At 40.9% G+C, this 24,149-nt stretch overlaps 2 protein-coding genes across 2 annotated transcripts; one reads left to right on the top strand and one right to left on the bottom strand.

The window, feature by feature from the left end:
- Positions 1-219: 219 nt before the first annotated feature.
- AGR2 (anterior gradient 2, protein disulphide isomerase family member) lies at positions 220-4,151 on the top strand. Its single transcript, XM_065752560.1, has 8 exons — positions 220-261; positions 1,780-1,917; positions 1,991-2,054; positions 2,140-2,192; positions 2,440-2,513; positions 2,836-2,899; positions 3,332-3,415; positions 3,836-4,151. The coding sequence occupies exons 2-8, from the start codon at positions 1,788-1,790 to the stop codon at positions 3,883-3,885; spliced, it is 519 nt and encodes a 172-aa protein (XP_065608632.1). The 5' UTR covers positions 220-261; positions 1,780-1,787; the 3' UTR covers positions 3,886-4,151.
- A 3,612-nt stretch (positions 4,152-7,763) lies between these two features.
- On the bottom strand, positions 7,764-23,363 carry TSPAN13 (tetraspanin 13). Its single transcript, XM_065751799.1, has 6 exons — positions 23,150-23,363; positions 11,612-11,779; positions 10,759-10,839; positions 9,599-9,712; positions 9,186-9,296; positions 7,764-8,058 (listed from the first exon to the last, which is right to left on the bottom strand). Exons 1-6 carry the CDS (start codon positions 23,210-23,212, stop codon positions 7,984-7,986), a joined length of 612 nt encoding a protein of 203 aa, XP_065607871.1. The 5' UTR covers positions 23,213-23,363; the 3' UTR covers positions 7,764-7,983.
- Between the last annotated feature and the right edge of the window lie 786 nt (positions 23,364-24,149).

A 24,149-nucleotide genomic window follows, 5' to 3' on the forward strand; every position in this document is an offset into this window, starting at 1 on the left:
ACTCCAGAAATATCTCCGAGCTTTACACTTGGTGCTAGGCAGGAAAGAATGATGTTTATTCATAGCAAAATCAACTCTGAATGTTTCGGTGGGGGATAAGATCAGCAAGTGGAGCTCTTTGGAAGTAGTATTCAAATTCAAAGCTCATGGGTGGAGACAGGGTGTGCAAAGGTGCATAAATAGGCAGGAGGGAGCAGGGTGTTTTCACTGTGACTGGGAACACCTTCGCACCCCCAGCAGACACCTGGCTGAGCACACACGGTAAGGCAGCACTCACTCTTCAGAACTGCCTGCTTAACACTGGGCTACCTGGGGCTGTGCTAAAGGGAGGGAGAGGCTGCAGCAGTGGGCAAAGCACAACTGCTAGCCAGAAGGACGTGCAAGGACATGCTTTCTTTGCAGGCTACAGAAAAAAGAAGAGGGGCTTTAGGGGGCAGAAAACTAAGCAGAAGTGCATGCAGCCTTCCAACGGGGAAGTTTTTAAAAAGGAGGTTTAACGTTTCCATCTTGGCTTTCTGCACCAGTAACAGCGTAAACTTTGCCTTGTCTTTGACTTCCTGGTCATCCAATACCTTTTTCTTTTTCCTCCTTTAAATAAGCATTACTTCAATTACATAGTTACAGATAAAACAACTCACTGCAACTTTGAAAATCCATTATATTTAAGTTAACTTTATTCAGTTTTCTTCCTTACTGAGGAGATTTTTCTTGGGGCAGGTAGTCCCTTGCAAAACCCTATTTCATGCCATTGAAATTCATTCTGTGGATACTTGGAGGACTATTGGACACCCAGCAACTAAGGGCACTATCAGTGATGTAGACTCAGTTAACACCTCCTCCTGCAGCTCTTACACAGAGAAATGATTCTATTTTCTTGGACCTCTCATTTTCATTGTCTGAATTTAAGAAAAAAAAAATTAAACTGTTTAAAATTTTGCATGAATGTTTTTAATTTTCTGCATTGGTTTTGGAATTCCCTAGGTCTTCCTACCATACCCAGTATATTGGTATTCCAGTTTTCAGGAAGAGGTTTAATATGAAATCATAGGGTCATACTAAAGTATTTTCCCCCTTCAAAGCATCCCAGCTGAAATTTGAGGAGCTTCATGAGTCATGCCTAATCTCCAACCCCATGTGAAGGAGTCAGGTGCAGGAGAATCAGTCTGCTTTGTGCTGCTTATAATGGCAAACTGAAATTCAGTTCTCATCATTCCCCATCGTTCTGTTATAGATTCTACTGCTTTTCAGGATTAGGTGACAGTAATTAGAGAAGACAGGATGTTTCAGCAGCAGCATTAGGCTGTGTCTATGTTAATGGATCACTATTAAGCCTAGCTGAGACTTCTATATCCCACTTGAGTTGCTCTTGCTGCAAAATGGACGAAGAGCCCATGCAAACTTATTTGTCAACACACACGCTGTTAAACTGCCCAGTTACTTTAACAACAGGAGATCCAGAGAGAAATGGGAGTTCGTTAGGACTTAGAAGTACTTCTGAAATTGGGTGTTGTTTTACTGAGCAAACTCAATATACGAAAAAAGAACAGAGAGAAACCTGCACACATCTTAAGAGGACCACAGGACAATGGCACGAACGCAGCAGAGAGCAGCCAAACCTTCATGACGTTTTGCAAGCAAACCTCTCCCTTCCCTTATGCTGCCCCGTGCCCCCACCTGGAGCAGTTAGCTGACTCACCCAGCTGCATGCCTGACCCAGCTGCACCTGAGAACCTGCAGCAGGGAGGCACAGAGACATGAAGGCTCTCTTCCTCGTTCTAGGAGCAGCCATGGAGAAGAGTTACGTGTCCATGCTGCTGCTGCTCGTGGCCACCTCCTGCGCTCTGGCCAAGGATGTAGGCAAGAAGGAGACGAAGGAAAGCAGCACTAAACCAAAACTGCCTCAGACGCTTTCCAGAGGTAAAAACACATAGATATTACAGATCGCACTGGTACGTATGTGAGTTTTTCCTACCCTCTCTTTCCGTGGCAGGCTGGGGGGACCAGCTCATCTGGACGCAGACGTACGAGGAAGCGCTCTTCCGCGCCAAGAACAGGTAGGGCGCCCCCGCGCTGCGGCGCCCCCTGCCGGCCGCCCCGCGCCCCGCCCCGCTAACCGGGCTCCTTCCTCCTCTCCCGCAGCAACAAGCCCCTGATGATCATCCACCACCTGGAGGACTGCCCGCACAGCCAGGGTAAGGCTTCGGCGCAGAAAAGGGGGCAAAACAAGGAGGCACGCTTTGTACCACCGCGCTTGCTCTTTACCGCAGAATAAAACCGAGTTCACAATCCATCAGCAGAACAGACGTAAAAATTCTATTTGCTGTAACTATAAATCCTCATGTTCATTCTATTGGCTTGTTCAAACTTTCTTTTCTAGGGTAATACTGCAGGGTTGATTTTGTTTCTTTTAATTATAATTCCTCATTGTTTTTACTCTAGCACTCAAGAAGGTCTTCGCTGAACACAAAGAAATACAGAAATTGGCTGAGAAATTCATCCTCCTGAACCTTGTGGTAGGTGTCCTTTTCACAATTCAGGTGCAAGCAATAAAGTTTTATTTCTGACTATGGCTCCTCTAGCTCTAAGTATGCAGCTGGGATTGGCTAGGAAAAGTGCTCAGTGCTGGAGCATAATAGATTTAGTAACAAACCTCTTTCATCCCCAGCTCTCATAACCTCTTAATAGGGAGGAAGTTAAATTTTATTGTAACGCTGTCATTGTTATCAACTCTCAGCTCTAGCTGCTTAAAGTTTTTATCCCAGGTGGTGGATTTCTGAAACTGTTAATGTATTGCTTAGCTGTATATAACCTGGAACCTCATCTGCTTTCTTCCAGTACGAAACCACAGACAAGAACCTTGCACCTGATGGCCAGTACGTCCCTCGGATCTTGTTCATTGGTGAGTACCTCTCAGATTGCAGTCCCCCACATGTTTATGTACACACAGCACTAATGCATCTCTATAAACGTCAGTCATGAGAACCACTTTTAACAGATCACAGCAACTGCCATTTTATTTTTCCCTTATTCTTTCTTAATAACATCTGTAGGCTGAAAGCAGTCTCATTTCACAGTTAACTCATGCACTGTGCAGTGACACAGGCCTATGGCTGATCAACAGTCAACACAGATCAAAACCACACATACTCTCTCTCTAACAAGCCTGCAAATGTGTTTAACACAAGTTCAGTTACTCCATAGAATGAAGGTGTTGGTTGCTAGTGGAAGCAGATTTGTCTTTCAGGAAAACTTAGGAAGCCAGCAGAAGCACAGGAAGGTTTCTTATGCTTGAAACTTATTCTTATGCACTGCATATCCTCCTTTTTTCTAGATCCTTCCCTGACTGTGAGAGCAGACATCACTGGAAGATACTCAAACCGTCTCTATGCATATGAGCCCTCTGACATTTCCCTGTGTAAGTAGTGTGTTCTCAAAGCAGTCACATTTTTCACATGTGAAAGAATAGCACTAAGCATTACTTGTGTGCACCCAGGGCTTCCTGAAGGACCATTATCCAGTGCAAGTAGGATTGGGAAGGGTGTAACTGCATGATTTACTGCATTAGCTTGTCCTGTTATGCTTGGCTGTACAAATATTTTGGGGACAGCGCAGGGACACAAGCTCAGAAAGATAAAAATCCTGTTTTGTATTCAAATTATGAGGTGTTAAAAAAAGTTCCAGGTTACTGGAGAACACGAGATGCACAGTGCATCAGAAACAATATAGCCATAGACTTCTGGGCACAGCTTTAATAATAATGAAATTCTTTACAGTAACTGGTCACTGGAAGAGGAAGTTGCAACAAAAATAACATGCATGAATATTTCATTTCTAGTGTATTCAAATATGCAGAAAGCACTGAAGCTGCTGAAGACTGAGCTGTAAGGAGGAGGAAGATGCCCCTGAAGACCACAAAGTCTGGTTTTCACCTCTTCTCCACTCACTGACACTGCTGAAGAGACTAGTGATATTTAGTGATGTATAGTGCTGGTTTATGAACATAAACACTAGTTTTATGTTAGCACTTCTGTACAGGGCAGCATTTTTAAAAGCTGAAGGCTTTTAATTTAAGACATACAGGAGAATACTGTATGACCCAATTGCACAAATGATTTTTTTTAATAAATCCATTTCAAGTGTTTACATACAAAGTGTTGCTGTTTTATATTTTTCCCTATCATCTGCCACTATTGGAGTAAAATCAGTGTTTACATCCACAGATTGTTATAATCTATCTAAGCAGCTTAAGTCTGCAGTTCTGCAGCTAATAAAGCTCCATTCCTCAGCATGCTTTCTCTTCATTCATTTTCTTTTAACAGGAACCTATGCTAGGCTCTCATTACCACTCCTTTCTTTACAGTTAGATAACACATGCAAAGCTTTTACTAACCCTTTCTGTGCTTGCAGTTAATTACATGCATAATACCTGAGAGTCATTAAGAAGAGGAACACATTTTCAAGCAGAAAATCATGTGAGATTAGAGGATGCAATAGTTTATGTGGCTTTATTTTCAAAATTGATTCAATCTGAAGCGATTGGAGGATCACCATTTCTTCATCAGGATCTTGTTCAAAAGAAGTTAAAAACTGCTTCTCTTAGAAAATTCTTAATTACACCAGAATTCAGTAAAGCCTTGAGACTATTAATGTGAGAAATAATATTTGGTGAGCATGCAGTCAGTTTCTAGATTACTTTATGGCTTATGATTGCTTCCTTACAAGCTCAAAGTGGACAGCAGAGGCTCAAACAGAAATAAACTCTGCAGTTTAACACCATGCAAGTAGGTGCAACCTTAAGGCGTAGGCCTCCTCCAAATACAAGTTATTTACAGATACTCCAACCAGAGATTATTAAAATACAATTCATTTTCTTCAGAAAATCACAGAAATTATTTTTGAGTTGTGTATACTCAGTAACTATAAATGCACAGGAAGAATTGGGATTTCTGCAGTTCCAGCAGGCACAACTATTTAAAGTCTTTCAGAAGTGCCTAAGCATAATGCTATAATACAATGGAAAGTACAGCAGTAGTAGTGGGATGACACAATCCCAAGCTGCAGCAAATATGAATGAACCCCAGTGCAGCAGCTGTGGACACAGAGATACAGGAATAAAAACTGTTTACTTTTGGAAGGCCCCAGGTAAACAGCAATCTCCAGAGAAATGCTCCTGCCTCCACTGCCAACCCTTAAACGATGTCGGAGAAGGGGTGGATCCTGGCACTTCTTCCAGTCACTCAGTACATTGCATGCACCTGAGCTCCCCTAGGTTGGCCCTGCCTTCCCACCAGGAGCTCAATCACTGGTTGAAGCCGTTACTTATCATTTCTGCTACACTAAGTAACAATTTCTTTTTGTAATAGGCAGTTATCTTTACACAAAACGAATCAGATGCTGTACAGAGTACGTTACTTAAGACATGGGCCAATTTTCTTAAACAGACATAAGAATTACATGTTTCTGTTTTTAGGCAGTTATTGGTAGGTGATGAAAATGGGTGGACGTCTTAAAGACAGATTTCTGTCTAGAAAAACAGACTTTAAAAAAGCATTTCAATATAATTAAGGTCAAAAGGCATTTAATGTAAGCATTAAATGCTCTCAGTCCAACCACCTTGATATTTCTGATATTCTGCTACTCTTAACAAGCCTCTAGAAAATCTGGTTACAATGGAGTCTAACTTTAAAGCAGTCAGATGAAAATTAATGTACCTCTCTAGAAAACAGCAACAAGAAAAATGTTATACATCTGTATGAGGACTGCTGAGTCACAGCCTAAACCACTGACTGAGCACCTGAAGGAAAGACCTGGTCAACCCTAGGAGTACAGATGAAGGCAGTTCACCTGAGTGACCAGAACAGGTGGAGTCAGGCTCAACCCCTCCTACACCTCATTTAAGGGCTGACTGTCAATGAGAAAGGATCTCTTGTTGGAGATACCGCCCTTTGGAGTTCTTTCCTTGCAAGTCTAGATCACTGGAGATGGGTGAGGATTCATTTCCATTCCTTTTGTAACTCTTGTATACTAACAAGCGAGTGAGGCCTCTGAAGCAAAGTTTTTACCCAGCTCTAAGGTCAGAATAAATCTGTTTTATCGTGTCTCTCCCTCCACCTTCAGCATCAGATTCTGAAAGTGAATCCCTATCTCTGAGGTGAATTTCAAGGTTTGTAGTTTTTGTTTTTTTGTCTTTTTCCAATCTTCAAAAGATACTGTTGTATATACAGTAGAAAAGCTATAACCAAACCATATGCTTCACTGGTGTCTTTTGAACACTAAAGCAAACTCACACTAAGTTTTATGAGATGTCACAGCTCTGAAGTCAGCACATTTTCAGTACTTCCTCAGAAATGCACAATTACATTCCAGTATGACCTACTATATTAATGAAACCAGACCTGCCCAAATCAAGCTCTAAATAAATCAATAAAAATAAGAACCAAAGTTGAAGCAGCCATAGAATACGATGTCAACTTTCATACACCTTCTCCTTAATACTCCTTCTCTAATTTATTACATTAACGCACAAAATACGGGGACTAGGAAAATTATCTGCTGCTAAGAACAGCTTTGGGATGATATGTTCAGGTTCAACACTTCCCCTTTGAAACCTCATGACAATTTTTTCTTGAGCAGCCCTAGGCACACAACAGTCTGTAAGTGTTCTGATAAACATGTATTTCAACTTCTTTCTACCTTCTTTGCCAAAGCAAGTAGGCACCTCCCCAGCAACAGGAGAGCCCTTGGAGAGCTACCATCATTTGCACTCACTACCTTTCTTTCCTCCACACTTAAATGCTGTGCTCCTTGGCAGTTTAATTTAGTAAGCCTCCCTTTCTTTTCTTGCAGAGCTGTCTTTTTCAGTCTACAGCAGCTACCTACTGTGCCAGAGGCAGCAACTAAATGAAGAAAAGGTACTGTGTGGATCTGTGATTCACTGTGATTAGAAATAACTGGAACATTGTGCACCTCTGGTGTTGACATCTTCCAGTTCATCTACACCTCTGTTAGAGGCTAGACCAGAGATCATATTTTCTTTCTGCTCAGACAGCACTCGGCCTATGGATGATGCACGTTTTAACTTTAATTCTTTTCTCTTTTTAAAATAAAGTAGTGGAAAACACAGTTGTTCTGTGTGTTCAGCCTCATCAAATCAAGACTTTTAGGTGAACAACAGAGGAACGTATACTACTAAAGTTATTACAAGAAAAATTTTACACCATCTGTAAAAATATTTGTACAACTTTCCAAACACCAAGTCGAGTTTCTTATTTATGTTAACTAGATGACAGACCACTACCAACTGGGAAGTCGTGCAAATACCAAACTTCACTCAGATGTCAAAGAAAAAAAAAAACAAGTTCAAGTTGATTAGCTGCAGATTACATTCATTCTTTGTTCTCACAGTGAAAATATCCAGAAAAAATAAAGAAGTACTTTTATTTTCAATAAGAAATCTAAGTCTACCAGATAGCCACAGCAAACAGGGAAAGGGAGGAGTGAAAAACCACAGTAGTCCCCTTATGTGCACTAATGCACAGTACTTCAAATAAAAAACAACTTCAGCTTTTTTATTTTAACCTTAACAATAGAGTGATATCATTATTTAGACAAAGAATGCAACTAGAACTCATCCTAAACCCAAATCAAATCACATAATCAAACAAGCATTAAACACCCACTGTTTATTTTTATCATTTTAATGAGAAGTTAGGTGAATTTTTGTAATACAGCAGAAAATACTTCTGGTTTTTATTTTTGCATTCTGATTCTGCCCAGCTACTGAATACACCAATCTACTTCAAGGTAGTGATTCCCGTAAGAAAAACAATGAATATTTAAAGATGAAAACTGCAAACTTCTCATGGAAACTACATTTTCCTTCAGGTACACAGAGTATTCCTACTACAGGGAAACACTAAACTATGGAGATCTAGTATTCTGAAGTAGAGGATGCAAAAGAAGATTCAGTCCTTTATGAACTTATCAAAGAAAAGCACTAGGGTTTGCACGGGGATCCTTTTGGTTCCTGTATCTATAGGTCAGCCAGACTCCCAGAATCTGAAAGGAAAACACAGAGATATTACTAGGCAGAGGGCCTCCCCCTTATCTTTCAACAGTTTTACAAAACTTATTTTAAATATAAAATTCTGGTGATTAATTTACAGCACGAGTGTAGGATATTTTGCTATTGCTAAAATTGCACAACTCCACACAACTTTCTTAATTAGAGAAAGAATGCACCTTTCTCAGAAAGATCTATATAGCAACATGGAAAAGGAAAGAAAGGACAAAACTTTACCCAAAACGATATAAGAATATTTATCATAGGAGCATCTATTACTATTCTTCTCCCTCTTTAATTGATAAATATTCATAAACGTCTTCTTAGGACAATGATAAATAAAATAATATCCTCCAAACTTCTTCATTTTATGGCTACAGCTTGAGAATAAGGCTATTTTTCCAGTAAATTTTCAAATTCTGCTCTATTCCCTCTTCAGCTCCACACCTCTGGTTGAGAAGCCGCAAATTTTTAGTAAATAAACGTGTGCAGAAGTGAGATGGGTCCTGTTTTAGATGCTATATCTCTTGCTGATGTAATAGCTATGGTCTGAAAACTGCACTACACATAGAAGCAGAATTTAAACATGTTATGAAAGATCTGTTTTGAGGATTTTTACTCACTGATTGATAAACCAAATACATATATATTTAAATCTAAATCTAAGTTCATTCATCATGAAATTGTCTCTTTGCAATAATGAGGCAAATAATCCCCTTCCACGCACCACCCAAATAAAACCAAACCCCTAAAAACAAAGAGCTTGGAGGGACAGGCTGGGGAGCCCAAGTAGCAGGGGAACAAACAAAGCAATAGCATGGTCCATTACTTTTGGATAACAATAAACCTAACGAGCTAGCTTTCTACAAAATCTACAGCACCGCATTTCAATGAGGTATCTCGTCAATGGTTTGTAGTGTAAATAACAGATAGCTGTAGATACTCCCGGCCATGCTTTTGTCTGAGTTTAACAAGCTGTCAGCCTGAAAAATTTTGACCTAATGAGGTCTGACTCCTGAGACAATACTGGGAGTTCCTGTAATAAAACCGCTGAACTTTAAGGCTTTGTTTTATGAAAAGATGGTGAGGGGAAAGCACTCCTTTTTCTGATCTATTCACTTACCTCTGTGAAACTGAAGAAAAGTCCTATGCCTCCAACAAATCTGAGGACCATTCCAGAATATTCTTCTAATATTGGTGCACATGGTTGACAATGATGACTTCTAAAACAATCCTGTAACAGATAAACTGAGAATTACACCCCATTTTCTCATGATACTTCACTGATTGGCAGTATTTTGTTAGCTCTGTAGCATACTGCAAACCATAGACAAAACTTTAGGAGTTTTAGGACTCCAGAAAAGCAAGTACACAAATGACAACAGAATACAGCCTTTAAAAGTTGCTCTGATATAAAGTTTCCAGTAAGGACCTTAGGATCATTGTGACTACTAATTTGCAGATTTGTTATAAACCTCTGCCTACAACTAGGAAAGAAATCACACATTTGGGAACAAACACAGTGAAAGAACTTACAGAGGAGCAGGTTTCATTCGGATCAAAAAATCTGAATCCACAACAATTCAGATTTCTCTCAAGATCTGTTCTTGCACTTTTAGTGTTATTCCATCCAACCTCTAGAAGTTGACTCTAGAATGTATAAGCAAATGCATATTAGTTGAAATGTTTTATATCTAAATGGAAATCAGTACACTAGGCAAAGTAGATGATCCCTTTTCACTGTCTTCACAGGAGTAAAAACATATTTGGAAAACTCCTAACTCAAACACAATACTTATTTTTATCTACCTATGCAATGGAAAGAAGTCACAAAACAGAAACTGTTGCGCTTACCCAGTTTTGCTCAACCTGTTACATAACATTTTACAATTAAAACCTTCAGATCCCCATGTCTGACAGGATAATATATTTTTAAAAAGACTTCAACATTCAAACAGCCTGGATAGCTAATGAGATTGCAACACTTAGCAGCAGAAAGTTTATGGCCATAACTCATTTTCTTCCAGTCTTCCTAAATCTGACAAGAGCACTAGCAATGGGACACAAATCTAATCTAACTGGGACAGCTCAGATTTTAAACGAACCACTCTGTTACATCTAGAGCAAGTGGACCATTTTGTCACTATATTCTTGCCCTTTCTTTATGCATTAAGGATTATTCTCCATAACCCACAGAAATTGTCTTTCTCTCCCATGTATGGATCAGGTCTGTACCTAATAGTCATCGTTACCTTTTTGATTACAAAACAATTCAGTGTTTATCACTTTTACATTATGATTACTGTAGATTTCATCAGCTTATTTAGAACTGATGAACACATGCTATAGTCAAGATAGTATACTGCTACATTTGTGACCAAAAACCTAGATAGGACCTTTAAGACCAAAACAGTTTCTAAAAGATGGCTGAAAGGCAGAGGCTTAAGAGATGTGCTGACATGCCACTATGAGGTGTGGATTAGTAATGGGACTCCGTGGGCCAGGTTGGGGCTGGACTTGATGATCTTGAAGGCCTTTTCCAAACTAGATGACTTTGATTTCTGAAGGCAGATTTTCTTAAAATATGCACTCTACATTTAAACGAATGTTACGTATAAATATATGCATGTATGTGTGTGAAATAAAAATAATAATATGCTATAGGTCAACTGGGAAAATCAGGAAGTATTTCTTACCTGCTGTTCCTTGTTCAATGCCAAACAGGCACAGGAGACAGAAAACTGGACAATGAAGACTAGCAAAAGAATAATCATGTACTGGAAGTAGTAGTTAAAGATGCATTTTCAGAAATTTTACTTATACAATATATGATCATTGGACTACACCACATCCTTTGAAACAAAAAAAAAAATACAGAAAAATTCTGACTAGATGTGGAAAAATTAGATTGTATGTAAAGCAGAGGATATTATTTATTTGGAGTACACAACCAGAAAAATAAGAATATTATCTGATTTAATCTTTTCTTTCATCTGCACAGAACAGGTTTGTTACTCAAGGCAGCATCACAGACTGCTTATGTGGTGTCAGTAACAAAAAAGGGACAGCAAAGCACCATGCTGCGAAGGCCTGTGCTCCTTTCTAATCTGTGTTCACAATTAAAAACTAGGTATGAAAAGAAAGTACTTATTGGCAGCACATATGAGTATGCATTCCTCTGCCAGCTCCAATCATTTCACTGTCTGTATCATTGTCCTCCACTGTTAAACCACATTCGTAGTTCACATACTCTAGGCTGCTTTAGGGTTGAGCACACAATGAGAAGGACTTGTGTCACAATGACTCACCTCAAAAGCTCTGAAAAAATTAAAGTATTTAAAAATTTTTGGAGAGGGAAGTGAATATTCCCACATTCAGAGTGAAAAAAAGGGGGAGGGGGAATAGCTGGGAATTATGTTTAATTTTGAACACATTAGACCAAAATAAGACTGAATTTCTGCTTTCCTCAAGTCTCTGTCCACCAAAGCAGACTGTTCACATAACTTGAACCAAGCCATAAAACATGTAATAAATACACTAGAAGGATACAAAGAACAGCAACACTTGGTGATGTTTCACTGCACCAATCAATCCAACTAAGGCAATGAAGAAGAGGAAGACGCCTACAGCAACTGCCACTCCAACAACTCTGAAACTAGAGATGAGGCCAAAGCCAATTCCCCATGCTGCAATTCCAATCAGCAGCAGGCTCACCAGCTGGAGGGAAGAGAAAAGGAAGTTAGTCTGCATATATAGGAGGCACAACCTACACATAACTACATTCCTTATGTTAAAGTTGTTCTCAGAAAGGTACAATTCTTCCCAACACAAAGAGAAGCACAGTCCTCAACAAACCAATTCTCCACTTCATCCTGGAGGTGACTTTAGTACCAGATGTTTTAAGGCACACACATACTCCTCAATATTGTCAACGTGGAGTTGTTCTCACTAAGCCACCTACAAGTCAAGCTACACCGTGCATCAGAGATAGACTATCAGAGATAGAGACACTGAATTTGTGTGGATTATAACAGAACTGACAAATAAGATAAAAATTATGAATTATGAAAAATCAAGAATGATAATCCCAGATGTTTTCTGAAATATAGTATATTTAAAGAAAGCATGGCTGTGCAGCTCTGGACATGCAAAAGGGCACACTTTGCCAAAACTTACTGTAATCAGAAATACATTTGTATTAATTTATTACAGAAGATTCTGTGCAGTTCATATGTTTCATATCATATATATATACACACACACACACAACAGTTAACAAGGCCACACAAATACTTTTCAGATCTGTATCACAAGGACTGCACGTCATGAAACAATGAAGGTGTCCTGTCTTCCCTACATAATTAGTCAGGAAAACAGCTCTTCTATGAAGTCAATACCATTTCAATGCCCAAAGCACCCTTATACTATTTCCTTCCTTTAAAAGACGGTATTCAGTGAAGGTAAGTGGAATCTGTCTCAGTTGCTTTACTGGAATTTATTGTTTATGCAAGCAGGAAGCTCCAGCCTTTCCTGTTTCCATGCCAAAAACATAGGACGTTAAAAAAAAATTCCAACATGAAAAGGTACAGAGAATCTTGCAATGAAAAACAACAGGAGGTAAGAGGCAAACAAAGCCAACCCAGGTGACCAATACACAAGGTGCCTAATGCTCTCATTCAAACCACTTAGACTCATGCATAATATATAACCTATTACATTCTCTGTTTTATAGCATCAACTCAGCGTGGAGGATTAAAATTTATGTAAACTTGACATCACCAAAAGATATTCAGATATTGTATCATTATAAAATCCAGTATGTGCCCAGTTTAGTCCAACTCCACAATTTTACTCAGTGCAAGCACTTATGTTTGTGCATTTGTTTCCCTACAAACAAGATTGATCACAACCTTTTAATGCTTATCCAGAGGGATTTTAAAAACAAGTAAACTTCCAGCTCAACCATCATTACAGTGTGCTTACCCTGAGAAAGAGGACACATTTCTTGGTTTCAACACAAGGATGTACTTTTCAGCTACAGTACATATCAGAAGACTGGTCTACATAATGCTGCTTTTGAAACATGGAAATCTTAGAGAACATCAAGGAAGTTGAAAAACAAGTTGTGATGCTCATCAAGATCAAAACTCAGTGGGTGTTCTCTTCCATTTGTGTTCAAAGAGGACAACACCTCAGAAAAGTTTATTTTTGTTGTTGTTTTTGTTGGGTTTTTTTTGTTTTGTTTTTACAAAAAGCCAGTAATCCTCAGGAGAAATTTAAGACAGGCTGCAAGAATACAAGGATGTTTGCCATACCTACAGCTTCCTTTCACCACATGAAGAGACAAAAAAAGTGATAAAAAGTCAATGAAAATTCTCAATAGTACGTATAGTTTTAGGATTAATTCGCATTAGTTTTGTTTCTCCTAAACAAAAAGCCTTAATCATCGCATCAGAACATTGTGCCAAGTTGTCACAAATCTAAATTACAGAGAAGAGGAAAGAAAACAACAAAAAAGCCTTGGCTCTGACACAGACAGATTTTCTGTACGTATGCAGCACAGGGCTATGAACTGCCTGATGTTACTGCTTAAAAATTAGCTTTGATAATCAGCCATGTGCACGATTATCTGTTCCAGTCTATGCCCATTCACTTTATTGCATTGCCTGATACCACTGGGAAGAGTTGTCTTACTACATAAGCATCAGGAGCAAAAAAAAAAAAATCACATAACCAAATTTTCAATCAGAAAGTGCTGAGTCAGGCTGGTCAGGCCTCTGAGCAACCAGATCTAGCTGTAGATATCCCTGGTCACTGCAGAAGGGATGGACCAGATGACCTCTAAAGGTCTCTTCCATCCCAAATGTTTCTGTAATTCTACAGCCCTTACCATACTCTTCAAAGCACTGAACTCACACTGTCACCACAGATCTTGTGAAGGTGTTGTCTCAAGCAGAATCTCAAAATGTGTCATATTTCAATTTATTTCATAAAGAAAAGCAGGAAAAAGAAAGAAAAGCATCTCCTAATCACTTTTATCAAGGCTTCTTTCTGCTGCCTCAGCTATGCTTAGAAATATTTATCTGAAAACATACAATTTTCTATTTCTTTAGGAAGCTGATTGTTGTCCAATTCCTTAAAACATCTGGAAATTCACTATGATCACAGGTCCGAGTCACTGGCTCTGGTAGCATCGTAAAAGTGCTTCATCCAGTCACTCAGACATCACTTAGATCAAAGCCACTGTGACTACTAGCCACACTGACTACTCCACTTCTGGCCACCTGACAGTGTGGAAAATTGACCTTGCATTTCAAACTGAAATGGAAACAGAAAGACATTTTTCAAAACAGATTTAGGATTAAGCTTTTGCCTCCTTCTGCATGTTGGAAGAAAGATTACATGAATGGCTGTTATTCCTTCATTTCCAGGCTTGGTTTGATACTCAGAATCATCCCTTCTGGTTTCACATTACCCAATCAACAGGTGGCTGCCAAGGAAGTATCAGATGTGCAGGTCAGCAGTTATCAATTTGGACTGAAGGTGCAATTAACTGCTCAGATGCAGGTCTTCAAAACAAACTCCAACTCTGAGCACTGAAATTGAGCATTTCAACTCTTTTGTCCTCAAGGCCCACCCCAGAAGAATAAAAGTATTTTTTCCTGTTATCGTCCATTCTGTTAAGCAGTGAACGAAGATACAGTTTTATAGTGCCATTTCATGGCAGCAGCTTTGGGAAACTACTCTCAGAGAAAATACTGTCATCCTTGGAAATCAGAAACATAAGTTTCCACAAGTTCTCCAATCTACATTTCCAACACAGATGAAATGCCATTTCATCTACATAAATCTTAGGTTATGTAAAACTAGCCTTCATTACTGGTGTTTCAAATACTTGCTTAATAAATCTAATAGAAATAGAACAATTTACAGTCCTGGTTCTACTGAATACAGCAGGGATCCATTTCCAACAGTAATTCTCATTTGTTAGCTGAGCAAGTGTAGCTTGGAAAAACGGAACAGATTGTGGAACTGAACGGAAATTCGATGGACTGCTGAGTTAAAGGCTAATACTGAATGGCTCAGCATCCAAGTGGAAGCTGGTAAGGGGGTTCATAGAAGGGCCAATATTATTCAGTATCTTTATTGACAACGTGAGCAGTGAGATGGAGTAAATCCTCAGAAAAATCAGTGGATGATACTGAAAAAGAAAAAGCAACCAACCCTTCAAGTAGCAGAGGTTCAGTTCAGGCAGATCTGATGAACTTGAGGAGTAAGCCAAGAGAAATCTCACCAAATGCAAAATTCTGCACCGGCACTGCATCTATGCAGCTTGGGAACAGACTGGCTGAGCAGCCTTGCTGAGATGGAGCTGCTGATCACACATTCTGCCAAGTGGAATGGGAGCCAAGAGTCTGCTCTCACCATGAAGGGAAAGCCAAGAGGAGGGGGATCAAAGGCAATTCGCACTGCGGCTTCACCTGCGTTAAGCACTGTGGCCTATTTCAACATCCACCAGGTCGAAAAGGAATGTGAAAACCCAGAAAAGTTCATCAAGCAGCCTGGAGTCTTAAGGACGATGCCTGAAGATCACGTGGTTTGTTTAGTTTGCTGAAGAGGTAGTAGTTTAGGGGTAACCTAATAGCAGCTGAAAATGAAGGAACATTGCAAAAAACAATGGAGGTAAACTCTTGTCGGAACTGACAGCGAAACAAGTGTGACTGCCACAAGGTAATGGCTTGAAAGGTTCTGAACACCAATTATTCAATAAATACAACATCTACAAGTTGGTTTGGTGCTGCTCAAAGGTGCTGTTCACAAAGGACCTCAAGACTCAGGTAGACTAAGACTGGCATTCCAACATTGCTCACAGTCCCACCCAGAGCAGATGAGCCCCCAAAGTGCCCTCAGCCAGTGCTCCCACACCACCACTGGCTGCTCTACCACAGAAACCGTGCCACCAGCCTCACTAGAAATAAAGTCTTACCAGGATGATAGGGGCCAGATTCAGCAGTGACCAAGGATTTTTCTGAACCACTTCAACAGATCTAAACTACGTTAGAGTTAATTTAAACAGATAGAGAATCATACCATCTCCTAGAACTCATTCCTCTTTCCTTTTCTCTTCTTAAAAGCAGTTCTTAGCATAAGAGAAATGAATGATTCTTCAGAAGTACTTACACAGTGATTTAAATGGTCCCATCCACTTAAGGCAAGTTTTCATAGGGAGTAAACAGGCATTAAGAGTAAAAGAACGCATCACAATCTCAAACCAGTGAAAGCTGTCTCACAAAGATGTTATGGACCCATACTGTCCTTAAACTGGAAAAGACAGAGCCAGAGGAAGTGTGTGTGTGTGGTTAGTTAACAGCAGCACTCCGAATTACAAACTCTCATTTCCTATATAGCAACTTCACCAATACAAACTCTAGCAACCTTGTTTAAAAACACACACACAAGCACAGGCTTAGCATAATCCAACATATAACTCATTCATTTGAAATTAAGTAAATGCTTTCTCGGAGCAGACCTCCAGCCAGCACAGCTCCTGAGAGAAGAGCAGTAGTTTTCATTATGAGGTCAAATATTTTTTCTACAGTCTGAAAAAGATAATTAAGCAAACAAAGCATATTGCCTATAGACAAGATGTTACTCCCATGTCAGCACCTCCACAGGAGAGTTTTTAGGGACTGTAACTTCAAGATCAGTGGAAGGGATCGCACTATATTTTAAGCATCTTTCATTATGTATTAGTGTTTTGGGGTTTTTTAGTTATATGTACATATGTGTACATGCATGACACACCTGAACTTCAGAGGTATTTCAAATAACAATCTATAGGCTAAGAAGAAATTATTTGTGACAGAAGCTTAAGTCACCATGGGTTTGCTTGTCTTCTTCTCCAGTTAACTTACTGATAACACAATTAAGGTACTAGCCTATACAATACTTGTTGTGTGGGTTTTCATTTCCCTTACTCTGTAAAATACTGTTTAAACTCATCTAAAAGTGAAAAAGATGACAAATTCTCATAACTTGCAGTATCCTTTAAGCCTAAGATCTGTACACATGGTTTCTCATTTGCTGCACTGGATAAACAGTTCTCATCGTGCTTATCCCTTGTGCACTTCTCCACACAGTTACATTCTGCATTACAAAAAGAAACCAAAATATAGAGGAATGACTTCACTTGACCACATCACCAACAAACAATTCCGATGCCCAAAACAGTCCCTCCTTCCCTCAATGGCATGCCATAAGCAAATCCATTACTTTGACTAACTAGCAACTTTCCAGCATTTCACCCAGCTTGGACTGCCTGCTTCTTAGGAAGCAGTTCATACACAGAGTTCAGTGCATTCAGTGTTTCCTTGTAACCTCGGCCCAAAAAGAAATTTGTGAAAACTACATTTGGGAACTTAAATTTCAAGAAATATGGACTCAGCACTTTTGGGTAAAGAGATTACGAAGCATTCACACCACTAAAAGAAAAGGAAATATTTAAGAAGAGCTGTCAGGCTGTGAATGGAACAGGAACTAAAATCAGGGAGGTTACACACATTGATATCCAACCTGCCTAACCCCCTCTCTCCATATGCAAATTTGTACTTGTAACACTTATTTAAGGGATCTTTGGAGTTTAAACCTCAATTGGTATTGATTTTGAAGTCAGATTTGTACCACACTCCACTTCAACTTGGTCAGTCATTTCTGCACAGTTACAGAGAAACTAGAAGACAATTCCTCTGGTCCCCTGCACTTCATCTGTTAATACAGCAGGCAGCAGAGTGATCATCTCTAACAAAATAAGACTAAGTGAGATTGATTCCTATCACAATTGTGAGCTATCCAATCTGTAAGGAACTTTACCTCTTCACAGTGCTTCTTCAGCTTTACCAAAAGCAAAGGTGGGGTTGAGCAGCTTCTGAAAGATTTCCAATAGAAAGCAGAATTTCACCTTCCTGTGACTTATTTAAACGGGGAACAATCAGTAGTCTGGTTACTGAACAGCTGAGAGTACGTGATGTGGAGCAAGACATTTATGTGAAAGGCAGCATTCCTGTCTCTTATCTCAGAACACAGCTCCTTTGGTCAGATGGCTGAGTACAGAGTTCTTCATGCTATTGGCCAATAATTATGATCAAATTATAGTTGATCATATAAAATGCTTCTTTAATGTTAAAATAGCAGTCAGATTTAACCCATTTTGTACCCCGTAGGTTTTAGATATTGAAGCTTTCTGATGTGTGGCAGGAACAGCTATCAGCCACAATGTTTACTTATTTACTTAGAGACAGCAAATGTTTTCAGGAAGCCCAGTGATCTCACAGATCCTTCTTCCAAACACAGCTCTCCTTCAACCTGAAAATAGCAGTAGATGATCAATGATTTAAGCTGCAATTAATGATTTAAGGCTACTTCCGTGCATTCCAAGGGCTTCTCTAAGTCATGCTTGTTTTAAATTGTGATAGTTTCTACTTGCACTGCTAGAATGGCTTGAAACATAAGTGACATCAAGCCATGCCATGTTCCATGTAACATTCTCCTCCTGCACCCTGCCATACTCCGTCTGTCATTAAGCACACATCCTGCCTGGCTCCAGCTGCAGCTCTGCACACCGAACAAAGCAATTGAAAAAAAACCAAACCCACTCATGCTTGATCTAGAAACCCAACACATGTCTAATTTCCAGCCACGCTACCACAAAGGGCTGTCATTTTGGCTACAGACTGACACACGGCACATCTGAGCACATTTCCTCACAAAATGTTTTGTTGTTTTTTTTGCTGTACTCACTTTTTTGTATTCTGAAGCACGACCACAGAAACCTTCCCAAAAAGCCAACAAAAACAAACTAAATCCACGTGACTGACACTGACCTCCCCTGCCACAGCACTTGGAAGCTCCTGTACCACTGCCTTATTTGCACATCAAGAATAGACGGCACAGTTCATATTGCTGCCTTCACCATGGCCTTGGGAAAGGCAGAGGCAGCTCCAAGGCGAGCTGCCCACATGCCATGGCAGATAAGCAGTAAATCTGCACTGAGAGAACAGACAGCAATAGGATGGGGGCGAGGGGGGGATAAATAAATAACTATATAAAAATAAAAAAAACTTGAATTCTGATAGTTCAAAATGATGCAAAGAATAGTATATTGAATAGGCAGGCTAGAAACTAGTTCAGAGAGCAAAGTACTATGAAAAATAAATGACTTTAATTAGGCTCTTTCTAATATTACAAGGAAACATGGGTACCTGCATGGCATGAACTCTGTGGTACTAAAAATATACCTAATTTTAACGGTAAGCCATGTGTTTTACTGTAAATCAGATAGCCACTCTAGGTTTAAGAAAAACTGGAAGCCTATGTATCAAAACAAAGAAAAACGTACGGTGTTTGCTGCTGCAAGAAGAATTAAGTAGCTGCTCAGGTGATAAAAGCAGAACCTACCATCCAAATGAACTGTCAGTATATATATATATTTATTATTATTATTATTTAATTTGAATACATTTAATCTTGTGGCCCAGTTACCATTTCCATTTTTCATCACTTGCCAGGACTCAGGAATTTCCCTTTCCATTCTGAGAATCTGAATTAAGATATCGACTGTTCACACTTGGAACAGAATTACTCGAGTCCGCCTTGAGAGGAACACTGTCTGCTTAAGGAAATCCTTGTCTGAGTAAAGTGAGCAAACATTGGTGAGGTCAGCAGCAATCAGGGTTCTTATACATGGAAGATAATCATAGAATGGCTTAGATCAGAGGAGACCTTAAAGACTATCTACTTCCAAACCCTCTGCCATGGGCAGGGCTGCCACTCACCAGCTCAGGCTGCCCAGGACTCCATCCAACCCAGCCTTGAACTCCACCAGGGATGGGGCATCCATAGCTTCTCTAGAGAGCCTGTGCCAGGGCCTCACCACTTTCTGAGTAAAAAATTTCTTCCTAACACCTAAGCTAAAACTTCCCTCTTTTATTTTAAAGCCATTCTCTCTAGTCCTAGTACCAGACCATGTAGAAAGTCAGTTCCCCTACTGTTTGTAGGTACCCTTCAAGTACTGAAAGATTGCAATGATGTCTCCTCAGAGACTTCTCTTCTCCAAGCTTAACAATACCAACTCCGTCAACCTTTCTTCACAGAAGAGGTTCTCCAGCCCTCTGATCATCTTTCCAGCCCTCTTCAGGAGCTGTTCCAACAGTTTCATATCCCTCCTGTACTAAGGGCCCTGGGTCTGAATTCAAGTACTCCACGTGGGGCCTACAAGGGCAGAGTAGAGGGGGACGCTGACGTTGCTCTTAAGATGCAGCCTGAGATACTGTTGGCTTCTGGGATGCAAGTCCTTCTCTGCAGGGCTGCCCTCAATGAGTTCTTCTCCCAGTCTGTAATCCTAGCTCAGATTACCTCAACCCAAATGTAGCATCTTGCACATAGCCATGGTTAAACCTCATTAGATTCTTGTGTGCTCACTTCTTGATTGTGTCCAGGTCCCTCTGGATTGCATCTTTCCCCTCAGTTGTGTCAACAAATAGAAGGCTTTAGTTATGTGCATATCCTTGAAAGCTGCTGAATTCTGTGGGCAGCCATTTTAAATAGTTTTCATTGGTCTGCCTTTTAAAGGGAAACAAGAATACAATCAACTACATAAATTGGTACTAGTTCTGGGTATGTGACTTGCATGCAGACAAACAGCTCTTCCTCTTAAAATCTTAATCAAGAAATATATTTCACTTCGTGCACACTAAGTCAACAGCCTCAGAACCATATGAAACCAGCAAGACTCAGCATAGGTGCCAGACTTGTACATACAAGATAAATTTAAAAATAGAACCAGAGCCTAAGGACATTCAGTCCAGAGAAGAACCAAAAGGCATCAGCCAGCAAATAGCTGAGAGGAAAGGTAAGTGAGCAATTAGGTTAGTCGGTTTCTAGTTTCTTGCCTTAAACCAGAAACTGATTAATTATTGCCAGAATATATATTTTCCTTGGTGTACTACTATAAAAAGTAGATTGGGACAGCATCAACAACAAGATCAGGCTCCCATATCCTAATTTGCTGTTTTGAAATCCAAGATACTATAGGAGTACTTAAAGAAAAAAAAGCAGAATACCGATTGTAATCTCTGACATTAGATCTGAGGGATAATTCATTCCAAGCACGTGACACAGACACACATCAATACTAGCAGGAAAAAGATTCAAGCATTACCTAACCAAGCTTCCATCTCCCTCTCTGGTCCTCCCACCAATTACAGCTGCGAATTACTGTTGTTTAAAAAAATTAAATTCTTGTTCTGGTGGTCTTCCGTGTGTTTATCCTGCTTGGAAAAACCCCATCGTTGCATTGTAAGGGTTTTATCCAGCCCAGAAATAGAAAAGTCCATGCATTTTGCAAGATCAGTTCCTCCAGGCTAACTAAATATTTCATGTTATTTCTGTAACTCAGAAATAAGAAGTGTTGGTCTTGAACTTGCATATCCTTAATAGGTGACACAAGAAATAACAGGTGGATACTCTAGTTACTCTAACTGAAAGTCATTCCTTCCTCTTGGAAAAGCATATGTTACACATGGAAAAATACCAAGTGACACCCACAAAGTAAATTCTGCTCAGAGACACCAGGCAAGATTCAGGTCACAGGAGCATTGTGCAGGTATTACAGAGAGAAATACGGAGGTCTAAGGGATCAGTGAGCCCCTTTCTGAGGCTAAATACGCTCAAAAGACCTACCAGATCCTTTTGATTTGGTTAATATCTGGCTGTAAGAGCAAGCGATGCTATCTTCAGGGAAATCAACACTCACTGACCACAACATTTCAAAATGAGAGTTATGTTTGCATTATGTTAGAAAGATCCATCCAGATTTCTTTCAACCTTCTGTCACTCAAGATGTATCATTAAAAATTAAAAATAAAAAATAAAATAATAATAAATAAAAATAAAAGAAAAAGAAGAAAGAAGTCTTTTGCATCGCCACTGGTTTCCTTGAAAGATAAGTCAGGTTGGAGCAATCCTTCACCTTGACATGTCTGCATATGCTTAGGCTTACCTGCAACCATGGATGGCACAGGGCAATGCCTACCTGTCCCCTGTGCTCTGGCTGGGACTGGCATAGTCAATGCACTGTGTCACAGAGGTCCTGTCTGACTTCCAGCAGGTAAACTTGGGCTCCCTATGCATGCTTCAGAGACTTTTTAGGGGACATCCTCTGCTCTGCAAGCTCTTCCAAGTAACACACGCAACAGCACAGTCTCTCCAACATTAAAAGGTTCTGCTCTGCTCTTTTCCAAGGTGATGTGTTCAAAATATAAGGCGATGCTTGTTAATAAGCAATTCTGGCTTCAACACAGGCACTTCTACAGCCATTCATCACCTGTCCCAGGGATTACCATCAGGTCCAATGACTGCTAGCTATGAGAACTGTTTGTTCTGATGAGCAGCGATAAGACCTGTCTGCTCTCCTGCCTTACTTTCACTAAGGGATCCGGCTTTATCAGGAAAGCACAGGCACTGCCAGCCAGCCGTGGCTCACCCAATTTCAGCACTGTGCATCACCCACGAGCACCACTGTCCAGCACAGGGCTGCCCAGCACAGGGCTGCCAGCAGGAACCATCAGAGGACATATTACCTTTCCAGAAGTGCTGCAAGAGGAAGCCATTACATGTATCCCTGCTTCTTTCTATCGCTGTGCCATTTGAAAACAGATAACGAGGAAAAAAAAAATAAGGCTAGGGTGCAATTGGAGATTTTACGGATTTCTATGGAAAATACGTCCTCAAACTCGCCCAGAGGAAGCAGGCATCTCGCTTACGGGGGGAGCTGCTAGAATAATGGGTTATTTCAGCTGTGAGCAGCGATGCGGGCGGGCACGGCGCTCACCTCCCGCCGCAAGGCGCGCCCTGACCCCACTCAGCCCTTTGTGCGGCTTCCCGCAGAGACGCACTCGTTTCAAACCCCCCAACAACGAACCCAGCCCCGCTCGCTCACGCCGGGATCCCCCGCCCGGCCCGGGCTGCGCTTACGGCACCCGACCCCGCGGCGTCAAACCCGAGGCGTCCCCCGTAGCCCGACCCACGCACCGTGTAGAGCAGGTTGAGGGCGCACAGGCAGTTCTTGGAGCAGGCGAAGCCGCCGCACACCATCGTAGCGCCGCCGCCGCTCCGCCGCGGGCAGCAGGTGAGCAGGGCCCAGCGCCGCGCCCGCTGGTTGGCCGGGGCGGCTCAAGGTAAAGAGATGGAAATGACGCGCGGAGCGGGCTGGGAGGAGGCGGCTCTCCCCGGGGTTGGGCTCCGCTGCCCGCCCACTGACGGGGCCCGGTCCCCTCGCCGCGCTCTGTGCTCGGATTGAGGGGCAGAGGAGAGGCTGTCGGTTACCCGAGGGCACCGCGGGAGGTCTCGCGTCTCCTCAGCCGTTTCGTTGCCGGGTAACGGTGGAGGTTTCCCCCTCCCCTTTCCGTATCTACCTTCGATGGCTTAACTTTTTGTGTAATCATAAAGAATTACGCGGGGATTTGTTTTCCCAAGGCGTTTCACTGTTACGAGCAGTTTGTCTGCAAATTTCTTATTAGAATTTCTACGGTTTTTTTTTTTTTTTTTGTGCTGTACTTCTTATTTATTTTTCAACGAGGTCACGTGTGTGTATTTCCTTCCCTCGAGAATTAAATATACTTTTTACTGCAGGTGGTCAAATGAAGTAATCCACCTCTATCACTTCCTAACAGTCTTGCCAGCATTCTCGTGCTGTTTCCGAAGGGCTGGAGCGGTGCCCCTGCTCACTGGGCAATCCTAGAGTCATTAAGTTTGGAGAAGATCTCCCAGGTTATCTAGTCCAACAGTCAGCTCACTCCCACCATCCTCAGTGACCATGTCTCTCAGTGCCACATCTACACAGTTCTTGAGCTCCTTGGGGACAGTGATTCCCATACCTCCCTGGGCAGCCTGTTCTATGCATCACTGCTCTTTCAGATAACACATTTTCCTAATATCCGACCTGAACCTCTCCTGGTGTAACTAAAAGTCATTACACCTCATCCTATTGCTGTTATCTGTGAGAAGAGGCCAACCACCACCACCTCGCTGC

Source organism: Cyrtonyx montezumae, unplaced genomic scaffold (genome assembly GCF_038088225.1).
Source record: "Cyrtonyx montezumae isolate F1298 unplaced genomic scaffold, pur_monq_1.0 scaffold_8, whole genome shotgun sequence".
NCBI classification, from domain to species: Eukaryota; Metazoa; Chordata; class Aves; order Galliformes; family Odontophoridae; genus Cyrtonyx; species Cyrtonyx montezumae.

Excerpts from the sequence above, each read along its gene's own strand:
- AGR2 (XM_065752560.1), top strand. The coding sequence starts at position 1,788 with ATGGAGAAGAGTTACGTGTCCATGCTGCTGCTGCTCGTGGCCACCTCC. Across the intron at positions 2,055-2,139 it reads CTCTTCCGCGCCAAGAACAG|CAACAAGCCCCTGATGATCA; the intron begins GTAGGGCGCCCC and ends CCTCTCCCGCAG. Across the intron at positions 2,900-3,331 it reads CCCTCGGATCTTGTTCATTG|ATCCTTCCCTGACTGTGAGA; the intron begins GTGAGTACCTCT and ends CCTTTTTTCTAG.
- TSPAN13 (XM_065751799.1), bottom strand. The coding sequence starts at position 23,212 with ATGGTGTGCGGCGGCTTCGCCTGCTCCAAGAACTGCCTGTGCGCCCTC. Across the intron at positions 11,780-23,149 it reads CCCTCAACCTGCTCTACACG|CTGGTGAGCCTGCTGCTGAT; the intron begins GTGCGTGGGTCG and ends TCTTCCCTCCAG. Across the intron at positions 8,059-9,185 it reads TTTTCTTCAGTTTCACAGAG|ATTCTGGGAGTCTGGCTGAC; the intron begins GTAAGTGAATAG and ends TTTTCCTTTCAG.